The following is a 27,910-nucleotide window of genomic DNA, read 5'->3' on the forward strand; positions in this document are numbered from 1 at the left end:
ATACATACCCCTTGTTGTTAAATATTCTCAGGTTTCTACCTGGAAGCATAGGTGCTACAGAAGCCTGTTAGACGAAAGCTTTGCTCAGAACCATTTGAAACATTTAAACAACCTCTTGCCTGGTAATGTGATAGCTTCTGGTATTCAGGATCTCTATTGTCCTGAGAAAAAACGCGTTCGAATTACGTAATATAAAATTCCACAAGTAACCACCACAGTGACTAGAATTCGTGTAGTCGTGTGGCTAGACTACCGTCCATTAGATACTACTAAATACCTTGAACTATAACAAAACAACAGCAATCGAGAGCGAAGAAATCATACTGTTTAAACAAGCCTATGACAAAGATATTGTTTTTCAAGGTCATCACTTCGTAGTTGTTATGGCTATGTCTGTTGTGTTTTTCAAAACGTGAACAGCGAATTTTGTTTAGAGCTCGAACAGAAATGAGTTTTTCTGAGAATCCGAATTCGCAAAGTGAACAAAATCATGAGGAATTTAAAACGCTACCTGACGAAACTCTCGGAACGGTTGAACAACATGGTATTTTGAATGATAACTCACGTAGAAATGAAGTGGATGTTGAAACTGAACAAAATGATTTAATTGTTCTTGATCCAGATCACGTAGGTTCCGTTGATTAATTTTCCAAACTAAAAAAAGCCGTTGATGAGGCGTTTTCAAGAGTCTCTGAGAAGCATGCTCACCAAACATATTGACAATACGGAGATTCACCTGAGGGAGAAAGTATGTTTCGGATATTCTTCATAATAATAAATAGGACGAAGAAATGAAAAGAGAAAAGACAGCTCACATTGAAGTTGGTTGCGTTCTGTATAACCTTCAACAGGAACTTGCAAAGTAAAATGAACAGATTTCCATAGTTTCCTCATAGTCTTGTGTTTACAAAGCCTAGGATAATAATAATAGATTTCCATACTCCTAAAAGTCACGGATTTGTTTTTTTCGGAGAGTTAGATGCATAGCTCTTAATAATGAAACTCGATTTCCAGAAACGAAATTCTAGTAGGAGTTATACTAATTTGGAGAATAATACACCATTTAAGGGATTTATAGAATCTAGACTTCTCCTTGTAGTTTGTTAACACCAACGTTGTAGACAACTTAACGTTTATAGCACTTTTTTCTTAATAAGTTAAGGGTTTTCTGTGGTATTATAAAATAGTTTATAATCACCAGATTCATTAATACTTTTTATCGGAAAGAGAGCTAAATTAAATCATAAAATGGCCCTCATGTGAATGGTCTTGAGTTGTAAATATATATTTAGGTTTGCTTCGGAGAATAAAGAAGTTGATTCAAGGAGAATTTCTTGTGATAAGTATTCCGTAAGTAAAAACTTCGGCATTCCTAAATTTTACATTGTGTAAAAGTAGCCCTTCGTTTGTTCCTGTTATAATATCAAACAGTGACCACACTGTCTGGGTGCTATGTATCGTAGCTAAAGTATTTCCCACTCAAATCTTAGCAAACACGGTATAGTGGCAACTGACTGAATACCCATATACTGTTAAGTACACAGATCGAAAACCTACTATACATATTCCTTTTTATAGGTAATTGGCATATTTAAACTGCGGTTGAACTTTTAGTTTTTAAGTTTAGGTTTTAATTAAAGTATTCTGTATGCTCGCAATTTTGATATGTTTGTGAAACATAATATAACTGATCTGTCATAAATCATTTCAATAAATTGACAAATGATTTTTAGTAGGGTTACAAACCATGTAACATAATCAAAACCCTGTATTTCTAAAAGGGTGTTTATTATTACGATATATCGGATAACTTGTGTCACGGATTTCGTAGGTGAAAAACATGTTTTCATCAGTTAACGAGTTTTATCGGAGGGCAATGCTAATTTTTTTACGTCCGAAATTTTAAGCTATAAGGTTAAACTAGTAATTATTATTGATTCGACAGCACAAACTAACGAATTGATAGATCAAGTGTTAACTTATCTTAGAATTACATTAGAAGCTGACTACTGAAACAGCATATTGTAACTCTTGAGATTTATAACTTTGAAGAATACTACATTTTGCGTTTCAGGTTAATTCCTTTCCATAGTTTCTGTCAAGTGTTTTCCGTACAGTGCAAACGTCGTAACAAACGCTTTCCGACCTTCATAAGATGGATAAGTAAACTAATTTTGTATGACTACACTTTGAAGAAGAATAAGAAAGCACTTTGGTCTTGTTTGATATTTGGGTTTTTTACATAGAAATACTCATCAATGAATATATTGTTGAGCGAACTAGTTAGATGCAGAGACGCAGTATTTTTAGCCTTTCTCCAGGATAGCTTTGTGCTTGCATAATTAAACAAGAATTATAGGTTTTATTCATATTTAAGCATACATTATTTTTGATATCCTTTATCCTTATTGAAAGCATGGTATATAAATAAGCAAATAAATTTCAATGCACAAATATATATATATATATATATAGTTAAGGGTGTTGACTGTAGTGACTGTACATAAAAATGGATCTGTGCATTTGATAGTAACAACAAAGAAAAGGAATACAGTGCTTTTGTTGATTTACCAGGTAAAATTGAAACTTATATGTACATTTCTTTAAGACGAGTAACTTGTTTTTGTTAGTATTATATGATATATGTAATTTTGTGTTGGTAAAAAACTCAACTACTTCAAGTTACTGAGGTGAACTTCGTGTCACAGATATTATACACATTTAAATAATGAACCCCTTCCAACTGTTTTATTAAATCAGTTTTCATTTTATTAATGGGTTCAACTGAACTTGAAGCTGATTAAGAGCTGAAGCAAGATAAAATGTTTGAACAGCCCTGCTTGGCTTTCTTAGTACTGGATATGATGACATTCGAACAACACACGTAGTAGATATTTGATTAAAATTATAGAAGTGTGAATATAAAATCCTGCCGGACAATGGGTTTTTTGTTTTCTATAAAAATGCATTTTTATTTTTATTAGCTGCTATCAAAACATAAGGTATTTTATTGATTATGAGATAGTCTCTCTCAAAGAGTACTTTTAAAGTTTGCATTCAACTATTTGAGATATGTTGATTTTATTCCTTAGTAAAGTGATCAACGGATAATTTTATAGTGTAGATTTATTAAAAGCTGTACAACAACAACACTTATGCTGCTGATGTAGCTAGCGAATATGAATAAATTAGGCTGTAGATTATTTTGATATTGTTCGTTGTTCAACTTATTATTTTCGGAGTAATTTATAGCCATAGCTCACTCAAATCTTCCTATTCCTTTATTCTTTTTGTGTGATAATAATACTCTTTTATATTTTAATGTTCAATGTTGTTCGTTATATAACTGATTATTCGAAATAAAGTTTTTTTAAGAATTCAATCGGATTGACTCCACATGTGTTTACTTCAATTTAAGGTTTCAGTTAAACTTAGATAACAAACATAATGAATATGCGGAATATCATGGAAAGTATGAAAATGCTCAGAATAAGCTCACAACTCTCCGAGAAAAGTACCAAACGTCTGTTAAAACAATGTTGCAAGAGACTAAAAAAATGCATTCTATGCGTGATGAAGTTGATGCATTATGTTTGCGATTATACTACTTAAATAAAGCTAAGCAAGACGTTAGTGGAGATTTGCTGGTATTGCAAAGGGCAGTTGAAAAAGTTCACACTGATTTAAGCAAGGTAAGCTGATATAATTAGTGAATTATCACAGAATTTGTAACGTTTTGAAAAATAGTAGATATATAAACAAAAAGTACAAGCACTACTTTTTATCTTAAAGTGCTTTCAATCCATAGTTTTTACTGATTGTTCCATATTTTTCTTAAAGCAGTCGCATTTGTCTAGAATTTGATAGCTTTTGAAGCATCGTGTTTTCAGGTTCTTTGGACGTACATTTGTCTTTCAAACCAATCCTTATCAGAACGGCCTGATTTTGTTACATAACTGTGGATTGTTTTTCTAAATTACATTGATTAACCATTGAATAGTTAGCAATGTCATATTTTTCTGGTCATCAGTGCTGAAGAACGAATATCGTGTGTAACTAGCGTAGTGGTAATTACAAAAACGTTTTACTCTGAATTAATACGAAAGAATGATATACTGAAAAAATACGACGCTAAATTAGTAAGCGATCTCCCTTTTTATCCCACCTTAACACTACTTTGTTGTACAAAGTAATCGGTTTATCTTATTAAGGACACAATAGCCGAGCTGTTCTTCAAAAGATGTCAACATTTGCATGATGACGCAGACATAGGTTTGGTCTCTTCTAAGCTCTAAATAAGGGTTCCGGGATAAAGTGAACATTAACAAATAAAGGTAAGTAAACTGTGTACACGGTTGGTAATCAGTCAATATATTTTCTCAAAACTGTAAATAACATTCAGAAGTCAATTTCATTTATTGGGAATGCTTTTTATTGTCTTTTACCAGTAGAAAACGTGTGTTAGCGTGATATGCGCTAGATAAGGCATGTTCCGTACAGTGTTGTATTGAGGCATACTGATTGACCATTTCCTAGCCAATCGGAACTACCGGATACTTGAAGAAAACTATAGTAGCTTCTTGTGTAAAATTATAAATATACTAACGTTTTTCATATAATGCTTTCTACCTCTATTCAGCCCTGTTTATTTGGAATATAATTACGTTCTTGTTCAACAGTGTTCTGATTTGTGGACTTGTTGAGTGAGGTGAAGTGTCTAAAAAACGTTCAACAATAGGAGTAGCTGGGTCACGATAAGAGAAATCATAACAGCCTGTCGTAAAGTAGCAAGTTTATCTAAAGCCAAGTACCTCCTCAAGACTGACGTATCTTATCAGGTTTGTCATGATTGTAAATATTTAGTCGATCATGTGAATTGATAACTTAGTTATGTTAGTCAAACCTTCAGAAAAGTGGGTTTATACTATTCGTTTAAGAATGAAGTACTAACCATGTGATACATATACTATAAAAGACAAATATTATACTATTTGTTACTCATTTCACTGAAATTTGAAGAGAGGTTCGACATTTTCCATATTTTATAGTTTGAAGATGAGAAACTCCGACAAGACCTTTCGGTTGATCGTATGCAAACTAAAGTTGACCAACTAAAAGATGATATTACCTTATATGAAGCTCAAATAGTAGCTCAAGAAATTGAAATGAATACAAGTCAAAATCTTTTGTACGAGGCTGAGGCACAAATAGTTGCTATAAATGTTGACAAAGCGCATTTACTTACTCAGTGGAAAACCAGTTTGCTTGGCTTACAACGTAGAAATGAAGCATATGCAGATTTATTAGCAGCTTACAAGTAAGTTTTATTTGGATTAATAAGATCTATGAACCATAAAATTATAGATTACTGGTGAGTAATATTTCAGTTTACGCCAAATGAAAAATCAAGGACAGACTTAGACATGTAACTTATGAAATGTACAACTGTTTTACGGTCTACAATTTTCGAGTAAATTGAATAGATTTTAATGGTTGAGGCATTCTAGTTTTACGGAGATTTAGAATAATAAACTTACCCCTAAACGCATGAAACAGCCGTTCATTGATTGTATAGGTTTGTGTATAGACCTGAGTGACGTATTCATATGCTATTTCAGAAAAAGCAACACCACCTTCAAATAAATCCCCTCTTGATGTATTACACGACAATTATGAGTAGGGTTAGATTGCAGAGATATTTTTTTCACTGCTCCGGCTCAAAAGGTACTATTATATTTATAATAAAGTAAAATAGCTCTTATTTCATAAATAGGATTACTAATCGTTTCAATTTAGTGACTATGTGTACATCACATATTTGTTAAATATAGTCATATTTTTCTGTTAAAGCAGGACTTGACTCGACAATCCTGTCGATAACTTTCGTTATTGGTCAACTGACTTTAGTTTGCGACTGAGTATTATTTAATACATCTAATGAACAGTCAATGGCACAGGTATCAAGTATCCAAAAACGTTATTTGTTTATTTTAATGGACGGTAGTGTAGTTACGTGATAGCTAGCCACTATCCAACTAGACAATAAAAAAGTCATATTGTCTAAAAGGTTATGTGTTATGTTGTTAATCTAAGTCAGTTTTCTGTATATCAGTGTTTTTCCCCGACCGTTCTTGCTACCTCGACGTGGTGGTCAGGCTTGCCTATCGTGATGAAGCAACCGAGCTATACTGGCTGGAACAACCGTTCCTCAAGGTCCTACCATGTCAGACAGGTCGGTTGAAGAGCGGTAAGACTAAAAGCAACAAACCCAAGGTCCGAAGGCGAAGTCGTACTGCTGACTGTACAGAGGTGTGACAGCAGTAAGGTGTTTCCTTCAGACAACCAGCATGACAGCGATGCTGCCTTCCCACAAGGAGGGGTGGGGTTAGAAAAGGTCGACCCTAAAAATGCACACCTCACCTTACCTCACGGATTTCCGTCTCCGGCGGTAAGGCTCTTTGAAGAACGGAGCTAACACGTCAAAAACCTCCCACGAAAAGGCCGTGCGCGACCGGCCTCAAGCAGTTGTCCCTTGGGCACTGCGGTCACGCTCTCAGGTCACTGAGACCGCCTCTAATCCAATTTCCTTTTCAGGTACCTCCAGAAGAACCCTTCCTCTGTGTGTTCAACCGGGAAGTGATAACCGCCCTCATACCTCTAACAGCACTCGAGACCACTGTATTCATAATCAACCTCCGTCTTCGCTTCCTATTGTTCCTCCTACATCGACTTTCAACTCTAAACTTCCTCTTTCGGCTTCCTCCTCAAGTGTCACCATAGCCAACGATTCTAGTGCTCAAAACACTGTTCCAGGTCTACTGAAACCTCGCTCCAAACTACACATTGGAGCCTTCAACGTACGCACCCTATGTCAAATCGGTCAGCAGGCTCAGATGATGTGAAAGATGAATTTTACAGAAAGCTTTCTGAACTTCTTCAGAAAGCTAAACGCTCAGACATAGTACTCATAGGGGGTGACTTTAATGCTCAGATAGGTAGCTTAAACCAAACAGAAAGGCATTTAGGTGGATATTTTAGCATTTCGGCACAGCGAACAGATAATGCTGATCGTCTTTAAGGATGGTGGTCCAATTTTAGCGATTAGGTTGACTAATATTTTAGCTAAGATCTGGGAGTTAGACGTTATCACATCTAACTGGTCACAATCACTTATCGTCCCAATATATAAGAAAGGGTCAAAATCATCCTGTGACAACCACAGAGGGATTAGTTTAACTAATATAATATCTAAAATACTAGCTTCGATAATTATCAGACGCCTAACTAAGACTCGTGAACTGCAAACACGACAGAATCAAGCTGGCTTCACAACTGGACGTGGCTGCATCGACCACATATTCATCATTCGTCAGATTCTAGAACACAGGCATATTTATCGGCGTCCGACAATCGTGGTCTTTCTTGACTTGAAAGCAGCATTTGACTCGGTAGACCGCGAGATTCTGTGGCAGTGTCTGTCATTGAAAGGCGTACCACAGAAGTACATAAACCTCGTGAAGGTTCTTTACTAGAACACTATTGGTCGAGTCAGAGCTTATGGCGGGCTGTCATCTGTCTTTGCAACCTCAAGTGGCGTCCGTCAAGGCAGTCCACTTTCTCCATTTTTGTTTAACTTCATCGTAGATCTACTAATTGAAATAACTTTCTCGTCAACTGAGTTCTCGGGTATTGATCTCCATCCAGGAGGTCTACTTATCGACTTAGAATACGCAGACGACATAGTCCTATTGGGTGGAGTAGCTGATAAAATACAGAGTCTTTTGGTAGCACTGAGCGACAATGCCAGAATGTTTGGAATGCGCTTCTCTCCCTCTAAATGCAAGTTGTTGCTTTAAGACTGGTCTGCGTCAACACCTGAACTAAGGATAGGGAGTGAAGTGGTCGAACGCGTTGGCAACTTCACTTATCTTGGAAGACTGATCAGCCCTAATGGGTTGATGTCTGACGAAATCTCAGCACGGATTCGAAAAGCTCCTTTGGCGTTTGCCAACTTGCGTCACCTTTGGCGAAGGCGAGATATCCGTCTATCAATAAAAGGACGAGTATACTGCGCGGCAGTCCTTTCTGTTTTAGTTTACGGCAGCGAGACATGGCCATTAAGAGTAGAAGACACTCGTAAGCTATTAGTATTTGACCACAGATGCCTTAGAAATATTGCTGGCATCTGCTGGGATCACCGGGTAAGTAATAGTGAGGTTAGACGCAGGCTATTAGGAAAGGATGGTAAATCAGTTGATGAGGTCATGAATCTTCATCGACTGAGATGGTTGGATCATGTGTTGCGTATGCAATGCTATCCGGTATTGGAGATGGTTGGAAGAAAGTCAGGGGCGGCCAAACCAAAACGTGGCATCAGTGCTTGAAGACACTAACTTCTAGTCTGAGCCATGTTGGTAGATGCAGACTACTTGGTTGGGGTCCGCGTGACTATCGTAACCAATGGTTGGAGACTCTTGGAGACATAGTTCAGAATCGATCACAATGGCGTCGGTGTATACACTCTCTGTCTTCCCTTAAACTAAGAGATTAAAATCGCTTCATATCTTTCTTTCTACGAACCAATTATTTCTTCTTGTACTATATCTCTATATGCAATCTTTCTCTTATATATTACTACTTTTGACCTAACCACTGCTATGAATCCGGTGTTCATCTTGTTGTGCTGATGCGGTATGGCAACCTGGACCGATGCACATATGTGCCTGGTCCTACGTTGTAGCTGACTGACTGACTGATATCAGTGTTTTTCTAGTTCTCGAGATTTATTGGGAACGATATCAACGTTTTGACTGAAAGTGACAGTTAAGATTATTATAGTCTAACAGACGTTGGTTTAAAATACTCGTCGTTTACGATTTGATACACATGATAAGCAAATCAGTAGGAGCTTTGAGCATTTTTTTTGGATGTTTGGACAACCATTGATTTACTGCCAAGTTACCAGTAACAATAACGACATCTCTAGATGAGAAAATTAAATGAGATAATTAATTGTCAATTGTTAAGCAATTTCATGTTCTGTATTTTAAGATTCACTGATGAATGTTCTAATATAAGGCTGAATACTTTTGTTGGGCGAAATACTTGTAACGATAAATCATATGACGATTGGTAATCTAATAACAGTTGATAATTTACACTTCAGAATACAAAATTAAGCAGATACTAGTGTATATTGTGTAAACGGTACACTTGATGAGAATTTTATTAGGTATGATTGACGAAACATTTAGTTCATATTTGTCCTAGAAATCAAACAAACAATTTAAGATATTCAAACTCACTTTATAGTCTAGCTGTCAAAATAATTGATGAATATTTTTCATTTCAGACTCTTAGAAGTGTACAAATATGACTTTGACCCAATGTATTCATAAAAGTATCAATTTATTCACTAATTCTCTTCACTTTATAAAAGTCATATTCTCCATATATGCCAACTCGGAGATAAACAGAAAATTCATCATCTTTGTTAATTATCTTCAGCCAGTACAATAAGTAGTTTACTTATCGGTTAAACTGATGTTCTAGCAATCGGAGATTGAGAACTATCACACATTTCTATGTAACTACAACTTGAAGAATTGTATGCAAGATTTGTCGACTTTATTTACTATCTGAGGACTAAATTAGGGATTAGTTCACCTTTATATTTTTTTTATTTGAATAGTTTATTACCATGTGACAAAAATATTGACAATATTCTGGTGTAATTTTTTGTTTGGTTTTAATTAAATACTACTATTAATATTTTCAGTAAGCTGAAAGAAGAATTACTTGTTTTAGAAAATGAACAAAATGCATATAAGCTTTCAATTAACAAAGAACAAGAAACACATGAACGGTTGACAGGACTACAAAATAAAAATGAATCAGACTTGAATACTTTGTGTAAACAGTTGTTACATTCAGAAACAAAACTTGAGGCTGATAAACAAGCTTACACAACATATTCAAGAATCTTACTGGAAACTGAACGTAATCTTTTCAATGCTAAAACAGTAAGATACTCAGAAATATTTTGCAAGTATCAATCTAACAAAAAAGGATTTACTCTTTATGATAGAAAACTTTTTTTTTCTATGATGAAAAGCGAAACCAGTACAAACAAACACGCTTACTTTAAGCAAGATCTTGTTAAATTAGAATAATGATAACAATCATTAGGTAAATGTAAAGGAAGGCTTTAAAGTTTTACTTAAGTTACAATCAGTAAAATAAAATTGCATGCATATATTTTCAATGCAAGCAAATTAAAAATTATCGCTCAATGGAGTTTCACAGGAAGAACTTATGTTAAGGAAAGATTAATTCCTAAAATAACATTGGTTTATTTTGAATATTGATTGGACCTTGTTTTCGTAGATTTTTATTGCATAAACTAAATTCTTGTTTCATATGGTTCTTATTATCGTAGTTATATCAAAAAACATTAAAACGTCTTAATATAAAGAAAGAGATATCGTAAAGCTTATCTGTTAACAAACATTTACGAAATGAGTAAAACAGTAAGTAGCTACTTTCTTCAATTTAATGTTTATCAAACTTCCTGAGATTGGAACTCCAGTTTGTAAACTGGAGCGTCTTGGATCTTAGTAAATTATCTATGTTAATTTTATTTGTGTTTATTAATTTCCTTTTCACTATGGTCTCTTTTAAAAAGTGGTAGAAGTAAGATTATCTAGAATTGTCAACTACTATGCCGTATTCTTTAAAATATGTGTTATGTTGGACAAATGCTTTCGATCCAAAAATAACTGATTATGAGTATTCGTTACCTGAATATTATTACGTTACTTTTTTTACAAAGTTTTACTGCCCTTTATAACATTCATATAGAATGTCTTACTCGCTACTTAAGTGAGGGAAACTAGTTAGATTCAAAATAAAAGTTGACAATATTTTTAGAGGTTTTAAATTTCTAAGTCGTATCATGTTCGTGTAGCACTATATTCCTTCCCAATCTAAACGTGAACAGTACTGGTTCCATTCCAAAAACTAAACATAAAATTCGTTTGATAGAGTATGAGGTATAAGAATTCATAAAATTCCTTGAAAATATCCACCTTTTCGTAAATCACTGTACAGAAAATTCGTGTTTACACATTTTTGAGTTTAACCTTCCCTTTTCTTAAAATGTTGACATGATTAGTTTTTTAGATACATCAGCCTAGAAGCCTATGAAATTTCTACAGTAAAAAGATGTTAAACTATCTCTACTAACAGCCCAATATTACACTGAATCAGGAATAAGTCCGTTTTTTGCTGTAGCTCGGATATTTTCCCTTATTAATACAAACTTGCAATTTTAGAGCTATCGCATAATATGAATTGAGTGTTTCAAGGGAAACATATCGTCATAATTTAAAAAGAACACACAACTCTTCTAGTATAGATGACTTAACCAGTAAGTTTCATAAACGATAGAATCTAAATAGATATCTCTCTAAATTGTTGATATGCGTACTGTCTAAGGGGAGATGGAAGCTATCATACATACTTGTATCTTCGTTTCGTTATATACAAGCGACCTTTGGCATTAAAAAAGGAAGTTCACTTAATAAACCAGTATTGTGGTTCACCAAATGTTATAGAATTTTATCACGAGGTAATAAAAATTACGGTTTTGGATATAGTTAAGTTGATAAAAACCTGAGCACCACAAAAGTTTCAAACTCTAATATTTAACGACTTGCGTTGTCGAAACTCAGACTTGTTCCCAGATATTTGTAAGTACCAGGAAGTCAACTCTGTACACATGAAAATATTACTCTACACAATTAATTATTTCCAAGTGCTTCATAACATTTTTGTTTTATTACAGGAGAACAATACTGCTCAAGCAAATGTAAACAATATCCGCAAACAACTTGAGAAGAAGGTATTAGAGAAACAAGATTTAGAGAAAAAAATCTCCGAAGAATTAAGAGATCGGTTGACCGCGCAAAAAGCTGCTAATTATGCTAACAAAATCAATATAAACGTACAAGATCAAAGTAGAGAATTACTAACACAAGTAAGTGATTTTTTATTTCCTAAAAATCATAAAATCAGTTTCTTTCTAACCTGTATTTGTGGAGATGAAAAGGTTCATACGCTATCCAAATAAAACCATGATTCGCTCAATCTTCTTATGTAACATTTGTGCATGAAATAAACTGTAGTTTTTATGCTCGCAATGAATTTTTTAAAATTTCTTTTTATCAAATACTGAACCCTCTTTAACACACACGGCTATGCCTCATAAGTTATGCTCTTGTGTACTGTTGGCGAACAGAACTAATCCAGATCACTTATTGTTCTTTATTTAGACCACACTGACTTCATCACATGGAGTTTTGTCTAAAGCTTTCAAATGCTCTAAGTTACATATAAGTAATTTATAATTAATTATGATAACCAGTTAATATTCATGGATCATGGACGCAACAGTGTTTCAAATTTGATAGTCATCTATGAAGAACTAAGGTATTTATGAAATTTTCTTCTTAGTACAATACAATTTACGTCACATGTATAACAGTTTTATGAAATGTAGATTATTTGTTCAGGATAGAAGGACGGTGTAGAAATAGAACAGTCAAGCAACAGTACAACCAGATTGAACATATGGTGTGATATATATATATATTCTGTTTTACTAGTGTTAAATCATGTTTATATTTCTTTCTATCTGTTTATTTCTATTTTTAACAAAAGATTGTACAAATGGAAAATCAGATTGCTAAAGACGAGTTAGGCGTAGCACATAAAAAGGCCAGGAATAAGCAACAACAAGAAAAAGTTAGTGAATTAGAACGAGAAATCGATAACACAAATCTATTGATCACTAAGCTGGAAGGTGAAATACATCATGCTAATATTTCAGTCGAACGTAAACAAGGGAACATTGATATATTAAATAAGAAATTGGAACGATTAATTCGTGACTGCGGTGTAAGTATTCGACCGTGAAATTAATTTAGATTTTTTATTAACTGAAATAACATTTTTCCGTAGTTTTGAATGATATACATTTTTATCTTAACTGAGCAGCAAATGATCTAATATAATGTTTTTAATTTGTTACATATTCCGAAAGCTTTTAGTTTTGTTATAGGTAAATTAATTAAGTGGTTACTGTAAATAGAATCATAAATACCAAATTTCCATCATATATATCCCCGGTTCTTTACCATACTGATGAATACTGCTTTTAGAAAGTTTTCCCTCTGAAAAGTGTTCATTATTTATACTACACTTTATAAGGGGGTTAGCAAAGATTTTTAATTAAGTTTTCATATGGAAAGAACTGTGATAAACAATAAAGATATTAGTGACTAATTAATAACTAGTAATGTTTCACAATTCTAAATAATAAGTAACCGCAACGCACAAAACAAGTCACTAGATATTTAGAACCTGGTTTGAGATGAAATTGAGTAATAGAAGCTTTTGAGCTACTTGATCAAAGCAAAAACCTGTTCATGAAGAGTATATACCTCACTCGATAACTAAGTTCATCTTTATTCATTATCTACTCAAAGTCAAGAATATTGTACGGAGATACTTTTTAATGACAAGTCGTCAAAAAAGTTTAAGAGGAAAATAAGTTTATGTTTACTAATTATTAGCCGGTTTTGATACTAAAGATTTGTATGTATTACAACCATAATTACTATAACTATAATACATCAGTTATATATATATATATATATATATATATATATAACTAAAAAATGTAATTAAAAATGGTCGAATAACGTACGATATCATTTATGAATAATGACATGTAACGTCAGATTAAAAATTTCTAACTACACCTTAGTTTTATATTCAAACTGTCAGTACAGGGTTTCAGGTTATTTAACTTCTAAAGAAACTTTAGTACATTCTGAAATCAAGTTAAATGTTTGAGAAAGAACTAATTTATATTTCTCTCTTTGGTTTTATTTATTTTAATATTAGGGTCAAGAAATTGGGCCGTTGGATGCACAAGTAAACAATTTAAATAAAGCTATTGGACTAAAGCAGGATGAGATCGGTGAACTTGAACAACAATGGTTAAGAGAACAGAATGAATTAGTTGTAAATATAAATGAACGTGATAAATTAGCTGAGTCTGTGACTAGAATAAATAAACAATTATCAATTTTAACACAGAAGAAATTACGCATTGATAGTAAGTTTACGTTTTAATTGTCACTTCAATTTTTTCATGCCTTAAGTAAATTAATTGAAATTTGAATTAGTTCGTCAAAGCAGCCTTAAGATTAAGAAGAATATTTTAAGCTGAACCATGCAAAATTCAAACGTAATATCGTTTTTAAAGAGCTTTATTAATCACTATAACCAACTAATAATAATGCTAACTAAATGAATACATATTAGGCTGCTGAATCCATTTAAAGCATTATTCAGTAGAGTTATTAAAAATCTCCATTTTTTAAAAGGTAAGCTCTAACTACGGCCAACCAAATAGTCAAATAAACCCGGTCACAAACTCTTCACCTACTCTCTGGTCGATCGCTTTCTTTAATCAGAAAACACTACCTCACATTTTGCAGGTTTTTAAAGATCACCTAATGTTTCTTTAAAATAATTTGATTCAGACCAGCTTAAACTTATGTAACTTAGTTATTACTCTCTTCTTATTTATAGATGAAATCGCTATTCAGGGACGTGAGAAAAATGATTTAAAAAAAGAACTAAAACATTTACAGAACGATATCACTAGAATAAACACAATGATAGCAAAAGAGAAGACAACCGAAGAATGTTTGGATAATGAAAATAAACTAACTGAAATAGACTTTATACGTTCATTGAAAGAAAAAGAAACAGAAGCAGCTAATTTGCAAGAAAAAGTGGATAAAGCTTTAAAAGATAAAGAAGACTTATTAAGTGGATTAGTCGAAGTTGAGTAAGTTAATTAGAAGACTGGCTTTTATAAAACTCATCTGATGTAATTAATACAGTGTGACTTCGCATACACATCGATTAGCATTACGGTGTTATATTACATATTGATAGTTAGATTGAGAGGGTATTTTCACTGCAGTTAAGCAAACATATAGCAAATTAGTAAAGTCAAATCGCGGAACTCTGAGGATACAGAGAATGAAGGCATACTTGTTTATGAAATCTTCAACTATAGCCTCAATAATTATCGGACGCTTAACTAAAACTCGTGAACTGCAAACACGAGAAAATCAGGCTGGATTCAGACCTGGTCTCGCCTGCATCGATCACATATTCACCATTTGTCAGATTCTAGAACACAGGCATACTTACCGGCGTCCGACAATCGTGGTCTTTCTTGACTTAAAAGTAGCATTTAATTCCGTAGACTGCGAGATTCTGTGGCAGTGTCTGTCATTGAAAGGCGTACCACAGAAGTACATAAACCTCGTGAAGGTTCTTTACTAGAACACTATTGGTCGAGTCAGAGCTTATGGCGAGCTGTCATCTGTCTTTGCAACCTCAAGTGGCGTCCGTCAAGGCAGTCCACTTTCTCCATTTTTGTTTAACTTCATCGTAGATCTACTAATTGAAATAACTTTCTCGTCAACTGAGTTCTCGGGTATTGATCTCCATCCAGGAGGTCTACTTATCGACTTAGAATACGCAGACGACATAGTCCTATTGGGTGGAGTAGCTGATAAAATACAGAGTCTTTTGGTAGCACTGAGCGACAATGCCAGGATGTTTGGAATGCGCTTCTCTCCCTCTAAATGCAAGTTGTTGCTTTAAGACTGGTCTGCGTCAACACCTGAACTAAGGATAGGGAGTGAAGTGGTCGAACGCGTCGACAACTTCACTTATCTTGGAAGACTGATCAGCTTTAATAGGTTGGTGTCTGACGGAAGCTTTGCATGGATTCAGAAAGCCCGTTTGACTTTTTCCAACATACGTCACCTATGGGATATCGGTCTGTCAAATAAAAGACGGCAGTTCTGTTCTATGTTACGGATGCGAAACGTGGCCATTGAGAGTTGAAAATACTCGTAAGCTATTAGTATTTGACCACAGATACCTTAGAAATATTGCTTTCATCTGCTGGGATCACCAGGTAAGTAATATTAGGTTAGACTCAGGGTATTAGGGAATGATGGTAAATCAGTTGATGAGATTGTGAATCTTCATCGACTGAGATGGTTGGATCATGTGTTGCGTATGCCTGAACACCGATTCCCACGACGTGCAATGCTAACCGGTGTTGGAGATGGTTGGAAGAAAGTCAGGGTTGGCCAAACCAAAACGTGGCATCAGTCCTTGAAGTCACTAACTTCGAGCCATGATGACAGATACGGACTACATGGCTGAGAATCGATCACAATGGCGTCGGTGTATACACTCTCTGTCTTCCCTTAAACTAAGAGATCAAAATTCGCTTCATATCTTTCTTTCTACGAATTAATTCTTTCTTCCTGTACTATGTCTTTATATGCAATCTTTCTTTTATATATTACCCCCATTGAAGTAACTACTATGAATCCAGTGTTCATCTTGTTGTGCTAATGCGGTATGGCAACCTGGACCGATGCATATATATGCCTGGTCCTATGTTATAGCTGACTAACTGACTGAAATAAAACCTAATTAGATACTTTTCACTACCAACAGACATCTTAATTCAGTTAAGATCGTTAATTAAGATCGTTAGATAAGAAATGAAAACGAATTACAGCCTGCTTTAAGCATTCATGGTGTTTTAAGTTAAAGAGAGTTGAGTAACTTTCGTAATTTTAATTGATACAGTTTGAAGGAAAAGGTTTTTTCAGCAGGAGACATTATACCAATGACTAAAATGTGACAAGACATAGTTTTGGGTTCGATTTTTTACACTATACTTTGTTCAGATTTAATTCATTTTTGTATTGGTCGATTAAATCTTCTAACTGATGTTTACGACTGCAATTGTTCAGTCTCCCACTATTATTATTATTATTATCATACGGATTGCCTTGATATTGCCTTAAGTCACAAGCATTATAAGCAGAGATGATGGTGGCTGTCAGTGGAATCCATGACGCGCGTTTCATCCTAACAACCACTACAAAAGTGAATTAAACTTCATCCCGATGCACAAGCTAGTGGCTGTCTGGACTCAGTAGCTAAGTGGATAATGCGATGTCGTTTAAGCGAGCGGACTGAGTTCAGGTCTTGGAGTGAACTTCAACTTTGGGATGCAGGTATATCAAGTTGACGAGTCCTGGATTCTAATGCTAACCACCATCATCTCTGCTAATAGTGCTTGTTCAAATTTAGATTGCCTTTTTTCGCCTGAAATATGTCACTTCAATCTAATTTTTTTAAAATTTATTATAAATTTAGACGGACAATTATGCTGTGGGAAAAGAAAATACAATTATGTGAAGAAACTAAAAAATCCGTTGATTGTGATATAGGTCAAGGTGAAATGAATGTTATGCGTCATGAAATTCATCGTATGGAAATTCGTAAATCCTCATTACTTCAACAACAAGAAAGATTAATTCAGGCACTTGAACGTTCTGTATCAAAGTAATCTGATTTTTTAAATCACGGGTTTAACACCAATGAATTTTTTTCATTTTAGGAAATAAAAAAAATTATAAATTGATTTCAAATGAAAAGTTTGAAATGGATATGTAGTATCGGTTAAATATGTCAGTCGTAGTCAGATAAGAATTAATACCTTCCGTAATTTTATGACCTACTTAAGTAAACGAAGTATGTCATTTGTTCATTAGGTAGATACATTCTGACTGGTAGACACTTTCAATTGAGTTGAATACCTACGTTTTTCAAATATAAAGCCTTACTCTGCTTTTTAAATATACATTTTTTTCAGGTGTTGATAATGCTGACTAATTTTGTTCGTTTAGATAACTTTTCATAGCATTAACATAAATAATTTTCTACTTATAATGTCTGCACGAATCTTACAATGTTCACAAAAAAGTTATGAATTCAAGCTGTTCTGGTGATTATTTTCATAGTTTACTGAACTAAAAATTTTAGGTATCGCAATAGTCATTTAAGTGTTACAAGGAAAAGGGTCATAACACATCATCACAATATGCAATCAAGAACAAAAGCCCTCATACCTATGAACGAACAAGAAGCAAATTAAAGGAAGTAGTAACGAACAAAAACGATCTCAGTTTGCCTTTCCTACCTCTCCTCAATATCTTGGCAATTACAGTTTTTCAAATACATAATATACTGTCTGCTTCCATTTATAACTGTTAGATTAGTAGTTTAAGCAATACGTAGAACTGTGTGGCGGTCGTAATATGAAATAATAAATAAAAATTGATTGAACTAAGAAATTTACTAGTGACTGAAAGCAAGTGAAACTTGGTTAACAGAGGTCAAGAGATATCATTTTTTAACCAATGAAGAGATTTTACTTTGCATTCTACTGCCTAACTTTATCGAAAATAGCTCATCCAGTGAATAACACTAGGAAATGTATGGGCATGATATATTGCTCTTCCCTAAATAACAGTCATCTGTTGTAACGTGTGGGACTGCAGGTTATGATACGCAGCGTTATATCGATCGATCACAGTGACACGTAAAACACGTAGTGGACGACCTAGTGTCCCGATTGGCCCTGCTTCGCTGTCTGTCCTAGCCAGTTGAGTCAAGAACACAAGTCACAGCCTCTGAGATATGAATCATTATATTTCAAACATACTTTGTTTAGATACCAATCAAGCATACCACATCGTACCATAAAATAGTAAACAAAATTTTGTACAATATTTAACAAGTGAACAAATATCGACCAATAGGAAATGTCCATTTAAAGTCCAAGGACACCATTGGACTTAACATCATAATTATTGATCTATTCCTCCGCATCCACAACACATCATTCATAAGACGATTTGAAAATGTTCACTTGTCTCTTGATGCGTTCCTAACTTAGGATGAGAAGTTACCAGTAAAGATTATTTTAAATAATCAGGGATTCCAAATGTAAATTTACCTAGATTTCGATACTGAAACATGGTCCTAGTTCCCTGTATTCGATCTGACTATTTTATATTATTCTTCTTGAATTAAAATAAACTTAATTTAGTTTTACGTTTTCCTTCACCATTTCTTCTTTTGAGAAATTTCGATCAAATCGTACACTCCCCCATCTTCAAAATGAGCTAAACAGTTTGTTATCTAGCTATAAATTTTTCATCTAAATTTATATAGCTCATATTAATATTTATTGGCTTAAAGTTGAAGTTTTAAAATTTTTTCAGTCTGAATTGATCTAGAATATTTCGCGATTACTTACCATGTGGGACTTTTTAAGACATGTTTCTTGTTATTAAAGGGACCTCCACTTAAATGTGACGTAATTTCCTGATCATTTCTGTCACAAAGCTACTGAAGACAGTTTCTATGTATATTAAGATATCGAGATAACAAATAAGTAATTGACATACCCTTATGTTATATGATTGGACTTAGTCGGAAAGAAACCCTGGACCTAGTTGTCGTACTGTTTGTTACTCATCAACAAGGTATATCTGTACTATTGAGGGAACAGATGCTCCCTGGCAAATTCGATACTGTATTACTCAATTTTAAAGACGGATACGTTGACACTAAGCTATTTGTGCTGTGACTAACCTGATGTAGGACTGAGATATTCGCGATTGATTAATCACTGAGTAGTGATCAATGTTATGTCTATCAAATCCTTTGCGTGCTGACTGAGAGAATTTGATCAACACTAAAAAGACATGAAATTGAATAGTGCCTCCGTAAATAATCACTTGTAAATGCTCTTATATTTATTAGCAAATATTGTCATACAGTCATATTGTATTCCACTAACCATACCGACTTTACGTACTTTTATTTTTCGGCTCATTAAAAAAATAAAAGGCGTGATACAATTGTTAATCAGTCGGATGTTCTTCAGTCTAGAAAGGATAAATCGCAAATTCGCATTACAGCTCAACGTCATATTGATGAACTTAAACGGAAGTTAAAAGCTATCAAACAGGTAGGTAATTCTATACCTCTGAAACATTAGAGGTAAAAAGGATTGTGTTTTGTTATTCGTATCTCATTAGTTTGACATTAAACTTAAAAACACAAAGTTGTGATCAATGTCACTTCTAGTTTTAACAAGTGTTATCAAGGTAAGTAGATTTAAGGCCTCATGTTCGTATTAGTTCATCAATCTTAAAATTATCTTAATTGATAATTATGCTCAGAATGTTTTTTACTCTAGAAGGAAGAGTTACCGATATTACTCTACGAATTAAGTACACTATCACAATGCAAAGTTAAGTTTGTCCTGATTCAAACAATAAATAAGAAGAATAAATTGTTATTTTGCAAAGAAACATTTACTGTTTCCTCAGAATGCCGAAAACATGAGTCGTGATCTACATACATAAGCTATCTGTGACCCTTTCGTAACAAATAGAAAATGAACACACTAAAACTTTGTACGGCCACTAAGGGGACGGGGAGGTAACTTCAGTAAAAGAATATTGCCGGTTCATGGTGAACTGTTATCATTTAAATGTAAGAGTTTGAACAAAAAATAGAACATTTAAGGACTTCCTAACAGCCTATAAAGTTTGAAAGCTAGAAACCATACACAGGAGTCTCTTGGTTGAATCAAATTCTGACAGCAGTAAAAAGAGTGATTATCGGTTTCTTAGTCTCCACCTTAATCTGTTCTAGAGAATGTAAGAAAAGCTAAACCGATGGGAAAATTTAAAATGACGAAGATTTTTTTCAGTGTATTATAACTATTCAAGTTATCCCTTATTAACCATCTGTGTGAATTTTAAACATTTTATTTAATTTCCCTAAGGATATCAAAACACATCAACACTGACTGATTATTTTCTTCATTGTGTATAATAACAAACAAAATTTAGAATTCTGCGTCTTGTATACAAGAGCTGGAAGAATTTGAAGAAAAAACTAATATGTTGGAAAATGAATTACGTATAAAGAAATCTGATGCTGAAGCTGAGCAAAAGAAAGCTGATGAATTGATGAAAAAATTGCAGTCACTGTCTGACCAGAAACAGATTGTAAGTTGTCCGTGCTCGAAGTTTCATTTGAATACTTCAATGTAATTAAATTTGGTTTCTGATCTCAACATTAGAATTGTTGAAATCATGGTAAAGGCCTATATTCAACGAATTAAATATCATAGTCTTTCTTCATTCAACACACTATCTCATTTCAATTGGGCAAGTTATATAATTATCACACCAGTAGTAGCTTAATAAATAATTGAAAATTTAGTGTTCTGAAGAAATCATTTATATTCAAATTATCGAATATTAAATCAGATTAGTACGTATTTGTTCTTTGGAAAAATTGGGAAATTATTTGAATTTGACAATGTAATTACAAAAAAAAAGTTTAATGCTAATTATTTTTAGTTAAGAACACACTGGATTTTACTAACATTTTCCGTTTTTATTAACTAATTCATATTCTTATTCATTTTATGACTAACACAGCTGGATAACTAACATCAAGCTCAATGTTAATCCAGTCATTTTTCAAAGTTTTCATACTCAGTTTTCCTCTTTAACTGACCTTCTCTCTACCTGTCCCTGTGTAATATTGTGTGTTGGTCATTATATCCCAAAAATAGTATTTCGGAAATTTGGCACAGAACTTTCAACTCATCATTATAGTTGTGTAGAGAGCTTATCGAGCTGTGGATGCTTGTCGCCCCCTTCATATATATATATATATTAGATAGACATATAGGGCATATATTGTTGCTTTGAGAGATTATAGTTTGAGAACGAATACAAAACAACCACTACTAATTTTCCACTATTTCCTAGGTAATCAGGAAATAGTATTTTTAAATTGTTAGTTTGTATAAAATAAACAATAATACTGCAAAGTGTATCCAGATTTTACATAATTATTCAATTTGTTAAAACCTACAGGTTAATCTTCCAGTAAATTAAAAAAGCGTCTTGAAAACTCGTCATTATCAATAAAGATTATCAGTTTTTCCTAGCGCTACAAATAAAACAAATAAATTTTGGACAGTCCTCATATTGTTAAGGTTTTCATCACAAAATGACATCAAGTGTAACGTCAAAATACTCCGCCACCATATGAATGAGTGAATTTCTCTCAAAAATACCGGAGGCCCTATCTAATTAATTTATCCCTAAAATGTAGTGCAACTAGGTTAAATTTAGTCTAAGGATTAACGGTCGAGTGTTAGGATTTAAGGAAATATCCCTGAATAGGCATTGTAGTGTCAATTTGCTAGTTTTATACAAGGTAAAGAGATCGAATTAAGCATTTGGTACTTTGAACACTATCAGTAATTTCAATTTAACGGATGCAAAAAATAATTTTCCGCTATAATTTTAAATGTTTTAAACATTGTGCTTAGGTATTTATACTGCTCGTTTTACATTATATTTGCATTTCGCACAATAACCTAAAAGTCACGTTCTCTATTCTTGTTGGCTCGTCCATATACTTTTACCTGTTACAGTATTCAGAAAACGTCATTAATTACCATAGTTAGGATAATAGATTGTCCGGTGTTGTTAATACATATAGTTTTACGGCAAAATAAATAACTCTTCTCGTTTTAGATTCATTGAAAGTACTCGTTCGAATACAATGAAGTATATTACTACGTAATTCATTTTTCGAAAAACTATTCAACAAAACATCGATATTCAGTTTACTTGAAATCATTTTGTGTAACCTTTCTTTAGAACTGAAGTAATCAGAATCCACAAAGTGACTTTCGTTTTATTACACGAAGTCCAAAAATAAATGGTTTTTATCTTACATGATATGGAAAGTCTATTAGCAACAACGTTTTTGAATGCTCAAAATTTCTAAATTGATAAAACAAATTCATTTTCTTCAACAAAGAGTGAGAATAACAGTGTCTGACACGTTAAACTCTTGCTTCTTTCTATGGATATTAAACTTAAAATGTAAATCAATTAGTTTTTGTTTCGAATTACTTTTTTAAAGTGAAATCGCGAACAAATCACTTTGTTGAGGGTTCACTGACGATAACAGATCCGTTGGGGAAGTGGAAATTGTGGAAATTCTCATCGATGATTTGCCATCTTGCTATCTCTTCAGCGAATTCGGTAATGAAGACTTTGTGGAGGATGATGAATTTTTTTATGAAAATATTTGTGTGTGAATTGTATCTGTAATGAAGACTTTAGTGTGGATATACTTACATTCAAGATAATGGGATTTCTTAGCAATACTTTTTAATAATTATTTAGGAAAACTGATAAACCTTATAATCTGATAAGCATCATAATCCGACCGTACACTTACATGTTTCATTACTTCTGTAGTGGAATAATTTTGATTTATTGTTCACGTATTTACTACCGTGAGGATTCAGTAACTTAATGAAAGCTGTACAGTGTTTTAACCAATAAATGAAACTAATTTACAAGCTTTCGTTACTATGGTTCCGATTGGTGACTGAAGATCTAGGAGTGGGAGCTAACTTGACGAACGAAAGAGATGCATCACTCAATAGTTATTTCATTTTATTTTTAATAAGTCAAATATCTTATTCAAACGGTAAGATAATGTCTTTTATTTAACTCTTTTCTCGGCCCAATAAACACTTGAATTTAATATAATTTTGTGAACAAATTCAGAATCTTTTTGAGCTTCAAATGCGTCAACATGCTACAGTTTATTGGGAACAAATAAGACAAGATAAATATCGTCGTCTTTGTCCTTCTGCTACTTCCGCTGAAAATGAGAGAACCAGACATGTTAATCGTTCTCGAAGTTTGATGGCAATTATAGATCAGTTGGTAACGGAATTTCCTCAAGTATGTAATGGTCATATTTTCCCCATGTATGATATTTCTGTACCTTTTACGTCGGACAAATAAATTTCAGTCCAATCATTGACATTATTGAGGGGTTTATATCCACAAATATTTGGATGACTTAAAATGTTTTTATGATAACTTCGCTAGGGTAATCAATAAAGCATGAATACACCGTGTGGTAAAGCGAACATCATATATATTATAAACATTTTGATACAGAATCTTTTGTAATAGGCAGTTTTAGTTATACTGACCACTTAAGGGATTGTATTGGAAATATAATAAGGAGTGAATTGTATGAGGTTTTCGAGCTTAGTGACATTTGGTACAATAATTACCACTAAAATTTCTCACAAAATTCAGATTGTCGCGATTATTGTTTGGAAATGAAAATCTTAATTTAGCTTTTATTATCTAGTGAGGCATTCAAAATGTTTTTACACGGTCCAGTGTATGTCATCAGTAAGTGTCACTACTCATATCAACTCTAATCAGTTCTAAAGACTACAGTGTTGGGCATGTTTTATTAGAACATTAACCAATTATTCTGGTGTCGTTCAGTTGTGCACTCTTATGTCACCTAGCCTGTAGTTTAAGAACGTAGAAGAAAAAAACCGGTTTAACGGGTGATTACCTTATGGGAGAGCATTATTAAACGAAGTATTAATTAGGTGATTAGTATAAACAGTTTCCGCCATGGAATGAGGTTGTATAAGGAATTATTATAAAATGAAGTTTATTAAATAGGTACTTTGCCGCAGACAACTCAACATTTTATGGCTGCTGCAATATTTCTATGTACGTCCATCTCATAGAAATCTGAATTTGTTAAACATAATCGAGGTATTCTAAGATGCTAACAGTTTTCATTATAACTGGTTATCTAGAATTAGTTTGACAACATTTACTGTACTCCATTGATTTGTGAAGCTATCTAAACACAATTCAGAACAATAACATAAAATGAAAAGCATGTTTTGACCAATTAGTATTATTGTTAAATACCACATCGCTTTGTTTTCAGATTCAACAGGATTTAGAACCAGTACGTTATTTGCTGGAAAATAAACTGAGATCCGAAAATAACAGACTCGAAATGGATGTTACTACAGTTGAACCTACGGAATCTCTGTTAAGTTAACACTACCGAAGATAAAATTTTCTATACATTTAATAATTTAAAAAATTTAACTGTAAAATACATGATATTTTAGTCGACTGTTTAGTTATGTTTACTGACTAAAGTGGCAAGTTGTTTAGCTCTGAGTAACTATTTGCTTATGAATTCAACAGATAGAACAAATCACTGTCCAGAGAAATTAATGTAACTATTGAGTTAAGTTACATAATTTCCTAGTAGTTATACGATAAAACCAAATAATACTTAATGTTGTGGTGATTTGATTTGTGAGTGTTTACAAGTAATAGAGAATGGCTACATGTAAGATATTTGGACATGGAAGTTGCAGGACAACCATAAAACTCTACTTAGAAAGTGATATAACATATTTTCACAGCTGTAGTTCAAACAGGATATATTTTAAGCAAGTCACACGTCTGATAGCAGTCACTTGTACTCCAATATTCTAAAAGAGCTTAAGTAAGACCTGTTTGAGAGTTGTGGACATTTGTCAGGCTTCTGTGACTAAAGTGAGTACCATAAACAATCTCTTATTAAGAGTAATTGTGAAAGGTAATTCCCAGGCTACGTTGGTGTTTGTTTTTATACAGTTTGCAAAGTTATTCAGTGCAAAGATATAAGAGACTAAGCAATATATGGAATTAAACATATATTGTACGTTCTCAAATCCCAAACACTCTGAATCTATGGTTTTCAGCTTACAGAAAAATGACACCACGAAATATTTTTTCTCAGTGTTAATAAAACATATTTTCCTGATGATAGTCGAGATTCAGTTCTCTTCAGCAAACGAAGGGAATGAATATGGCGTCTTCAATGCGATATCAAAAGTCAAAGATTTTCCAAGTCTAAAATATTCTTTTTCATTTGCTACTCTTATTGATTTAACGAAGTATTATCGTAGTTGAACGTAAAATGCTGATAATCCTTAAAATAAGTTTGGCGAATACACTTTTTTATTAGCAATCATTGTGAGACTGTGTGTTAACTGAAGATCAAAATACTATTAACGAAGTAATAGATTTAATGAATGGATCAAAACTAACTACTATATATCCTGGAAGAGTAGTATATTCTATTTACTTCGATATATTTTTTGATGATTTAACAAAGAAAAGCCACAAAGCTAAAAACCTCTTTATTTCCATCTTTTAATATAGAATGGTTTTGTTAATAATCCATGTAAAAATAGAGTGAACATGCTGTCAGAAATAAATTATCATTACATTCGCAATCAAACTCAGCAATACCTCGGACAAGTTTGAGGCATAAGGTATGTAAAATTACTGAGAAACGTCTTTCTCCCCAACCAGCTTCAGCAAATCAGACTTACATAACTCGGAAGAACATGATTTGCTACTGTCATATGACCCATGATGTGGATCGCTGCAGTCATGAAGAAGAAATTATTTGATAAGAGACCATCACAAACATTCCTTTGTATCTTCAGGAGGATGCCTCCACTCAAGAGGTATTCTCATACTTGGACAATTTTCAGAAGCCATCCTGATAACCAGGTAAAGATTTTTCAGTGAAATAGCATGATGAAGGTAAAAGAAATGGGCCTAGTAATTAAAAATGGCAGCTGGAAGTTATGCACTTTTAACATATATTAACTTTATCACACAGAAAGCATGTATGAAAAAGTGCCGGGAGGATATTTATTATAGGTGGATTATCACCTTACAGTAGTGTATTCGAAGTGATAGATTGGCTGACACGAAGGGTATATTTATTGAAACAAGTGAACAGAGGATAAGTCTGAAGGTCGGCTTCATGTAAGAAAATTAATCATACTTCGAAGAGTGATGAAAAGCAAGTAGCGAAATTCGAAATGTGTTTCCCTCCTTTATTGACATTATATTTGCCTAGTGTGATGATGAGCACGTTCTACAAGTGTGCTTATAATCGTCCGTTTTTACTTATCCATCAGTGTACCGATTTACGTGGAACCATCTATAAACAGTCCGCACTCTTGTAGTTAATATATTTACCATCTTAAGCCTTGGAATAATTACTTCCAACAAAATGCTCATGAAATATACACTCTGGTAACTTTGGACCACGAATTGATTTCTAAAACAAAGACTATAATGTTCTCTTTCCATTGCTTAAGCTGTGTAATACTTCCATTATCTTGATATCTTAAAGAGGTTGTATTTTATTGCTCTTTTGAACATTCAAAATACATTGAAGGCAGTACCCAATTCTTTCGAAAGTTCTGTAAAATTCATTCGGAAACTATATTGCCGACACCTTCCTGGGAGACCAAAATCATTGTGAAATACATAACATCCAGTCATCTTTCAGTACCAGCTGCTAGTGATGAGAATAGTGAAATATTCTTTATAAGAGACTGAGACTTTTCGCATTTTTTGGTTGATATATTAATCCTCAAGACATGTCAGGATTAAATTTGTCTGCTTTGTATTACAATTGATAATTCGTGATATTCAACATCTTGAATGTTATAATTATCATTATTATTGTATTTTATCTCTCATTTTATATCACAATTTGTGGGTTTAGTGGGTTCCTAACGAAACTACATTTTAGAATATTAAAGATTCCCATTGTGAAAATTAGAACAACAGATGTAAGCGAACAATTGTTTCCAATTAGATCGTCACCAGGCTTTACTCCAGTATATGTGAATAAAGGATAAGGGTTGAGCACGGGGTTAGCGAATCCACCCTGTAGAAAATTAACTCGCTAAAAAACGCTGACCAGAAAAAATAATTCATTCAGAAGAGCTGTGACGCTTCTTGATGAAGGCCGAGTTCCTTTGGAGGTCACGAGACTGATGCCCCTTCTAACAACCAGAGCAACCATTTGATTAGGTACATGGAATTCTCGTACAATGTGGGAGACCGGGAGGGTCTTCCAAATTGCTGCAGGAATGAAGAGATGCAGCCTGCAGGTGATTGGAATG

The 27,910-nt window shown here is 33.5% G+C and overlaps 1 protein-coding gene across 1 annotated transcript; it reads left to right on the top strand.

Annotated features, from left to right (window-relative positions):
- The first annotated feature begins 362 nt into the window (after positions 1 to 362).
- On the top strand, positions 363 to 27,910 carry CCDC40 (Coiled-coil domain-containing protein 40). The gene is made up of 17 exons (XM_051211368.1): positions 363 to 627; positions 665 to 748; positions 783 to 862; positions 3,419 to 3,692; positions 5,049 to 5,317; positions 9,779 to 10,022; positions 11,846 to 12,037; positions 12,721 to 12,957; positions 13,969 to 14,182; positions 14,662 to 14,923; positions 17,338 to 17,526; positions 19,882 to 20,002; positions 20,895 to 21,053; positions 23,655 to 23,834; positions 24,862 to 26,251; positions 26,292 to 26,495; positions 27,175 to 27,910. The coding sequence occupies exons 1-15, from the start codon at positions 448 to 450 to the stop codon at positions 24,976 to 24,978; spliced, it is 2,802 nt and encodes a 933-aa protein (XP_051071424.1). The 5' UTR covers positions 363 to 447; the 3' UTR covers positions 24,979 to 26,251; positions 26,292 to 26,495; positions 27,175 to 27,910.

The sequence above is a fragment of the Schistosoma haematobium genome, chromosome ZW (assembly GCF_000699445.3).
Source record: "Schistosoma haematobium chromosome ZW, whole genome shotgun sequence".
In the NCBI taxonomy this organism is placed as follows: domain Eukaryota; kingdom Metazoa; phylum Platyhelminthes; class Trematoda; order Strigeidida; family Schistosomatidae; genus Schistosoma; species Schistosoma haematobium.

What these genes read in the sequence shown, in the direction of transcription:
- CCDC40 (XM_051211368.1), top strand. Translation starts at nt 448, where the DNA reads ATGAGTTTTTCTGAGAATCCGAATTCGCAAAGTGAACAAAATCATGAG. An exon ending in CTTCAACAGGAACTTGCAAA is followed by an intron (nt 863 to 3,418) that starts GTAAAATGAACA and finishes CTTCAATTTAAG; the next exon opens with GTTTCAGTTAAACTTAGATA. An exon ending in GATTAATTCGTGACTGCGGT is followed by an intron (nt 12,958 to 13,968) that starts GTAAGTATTCGA and finishes TTTTAATATTAG; the next exon opens with GGTCAAGAAATTGGGCCGTT.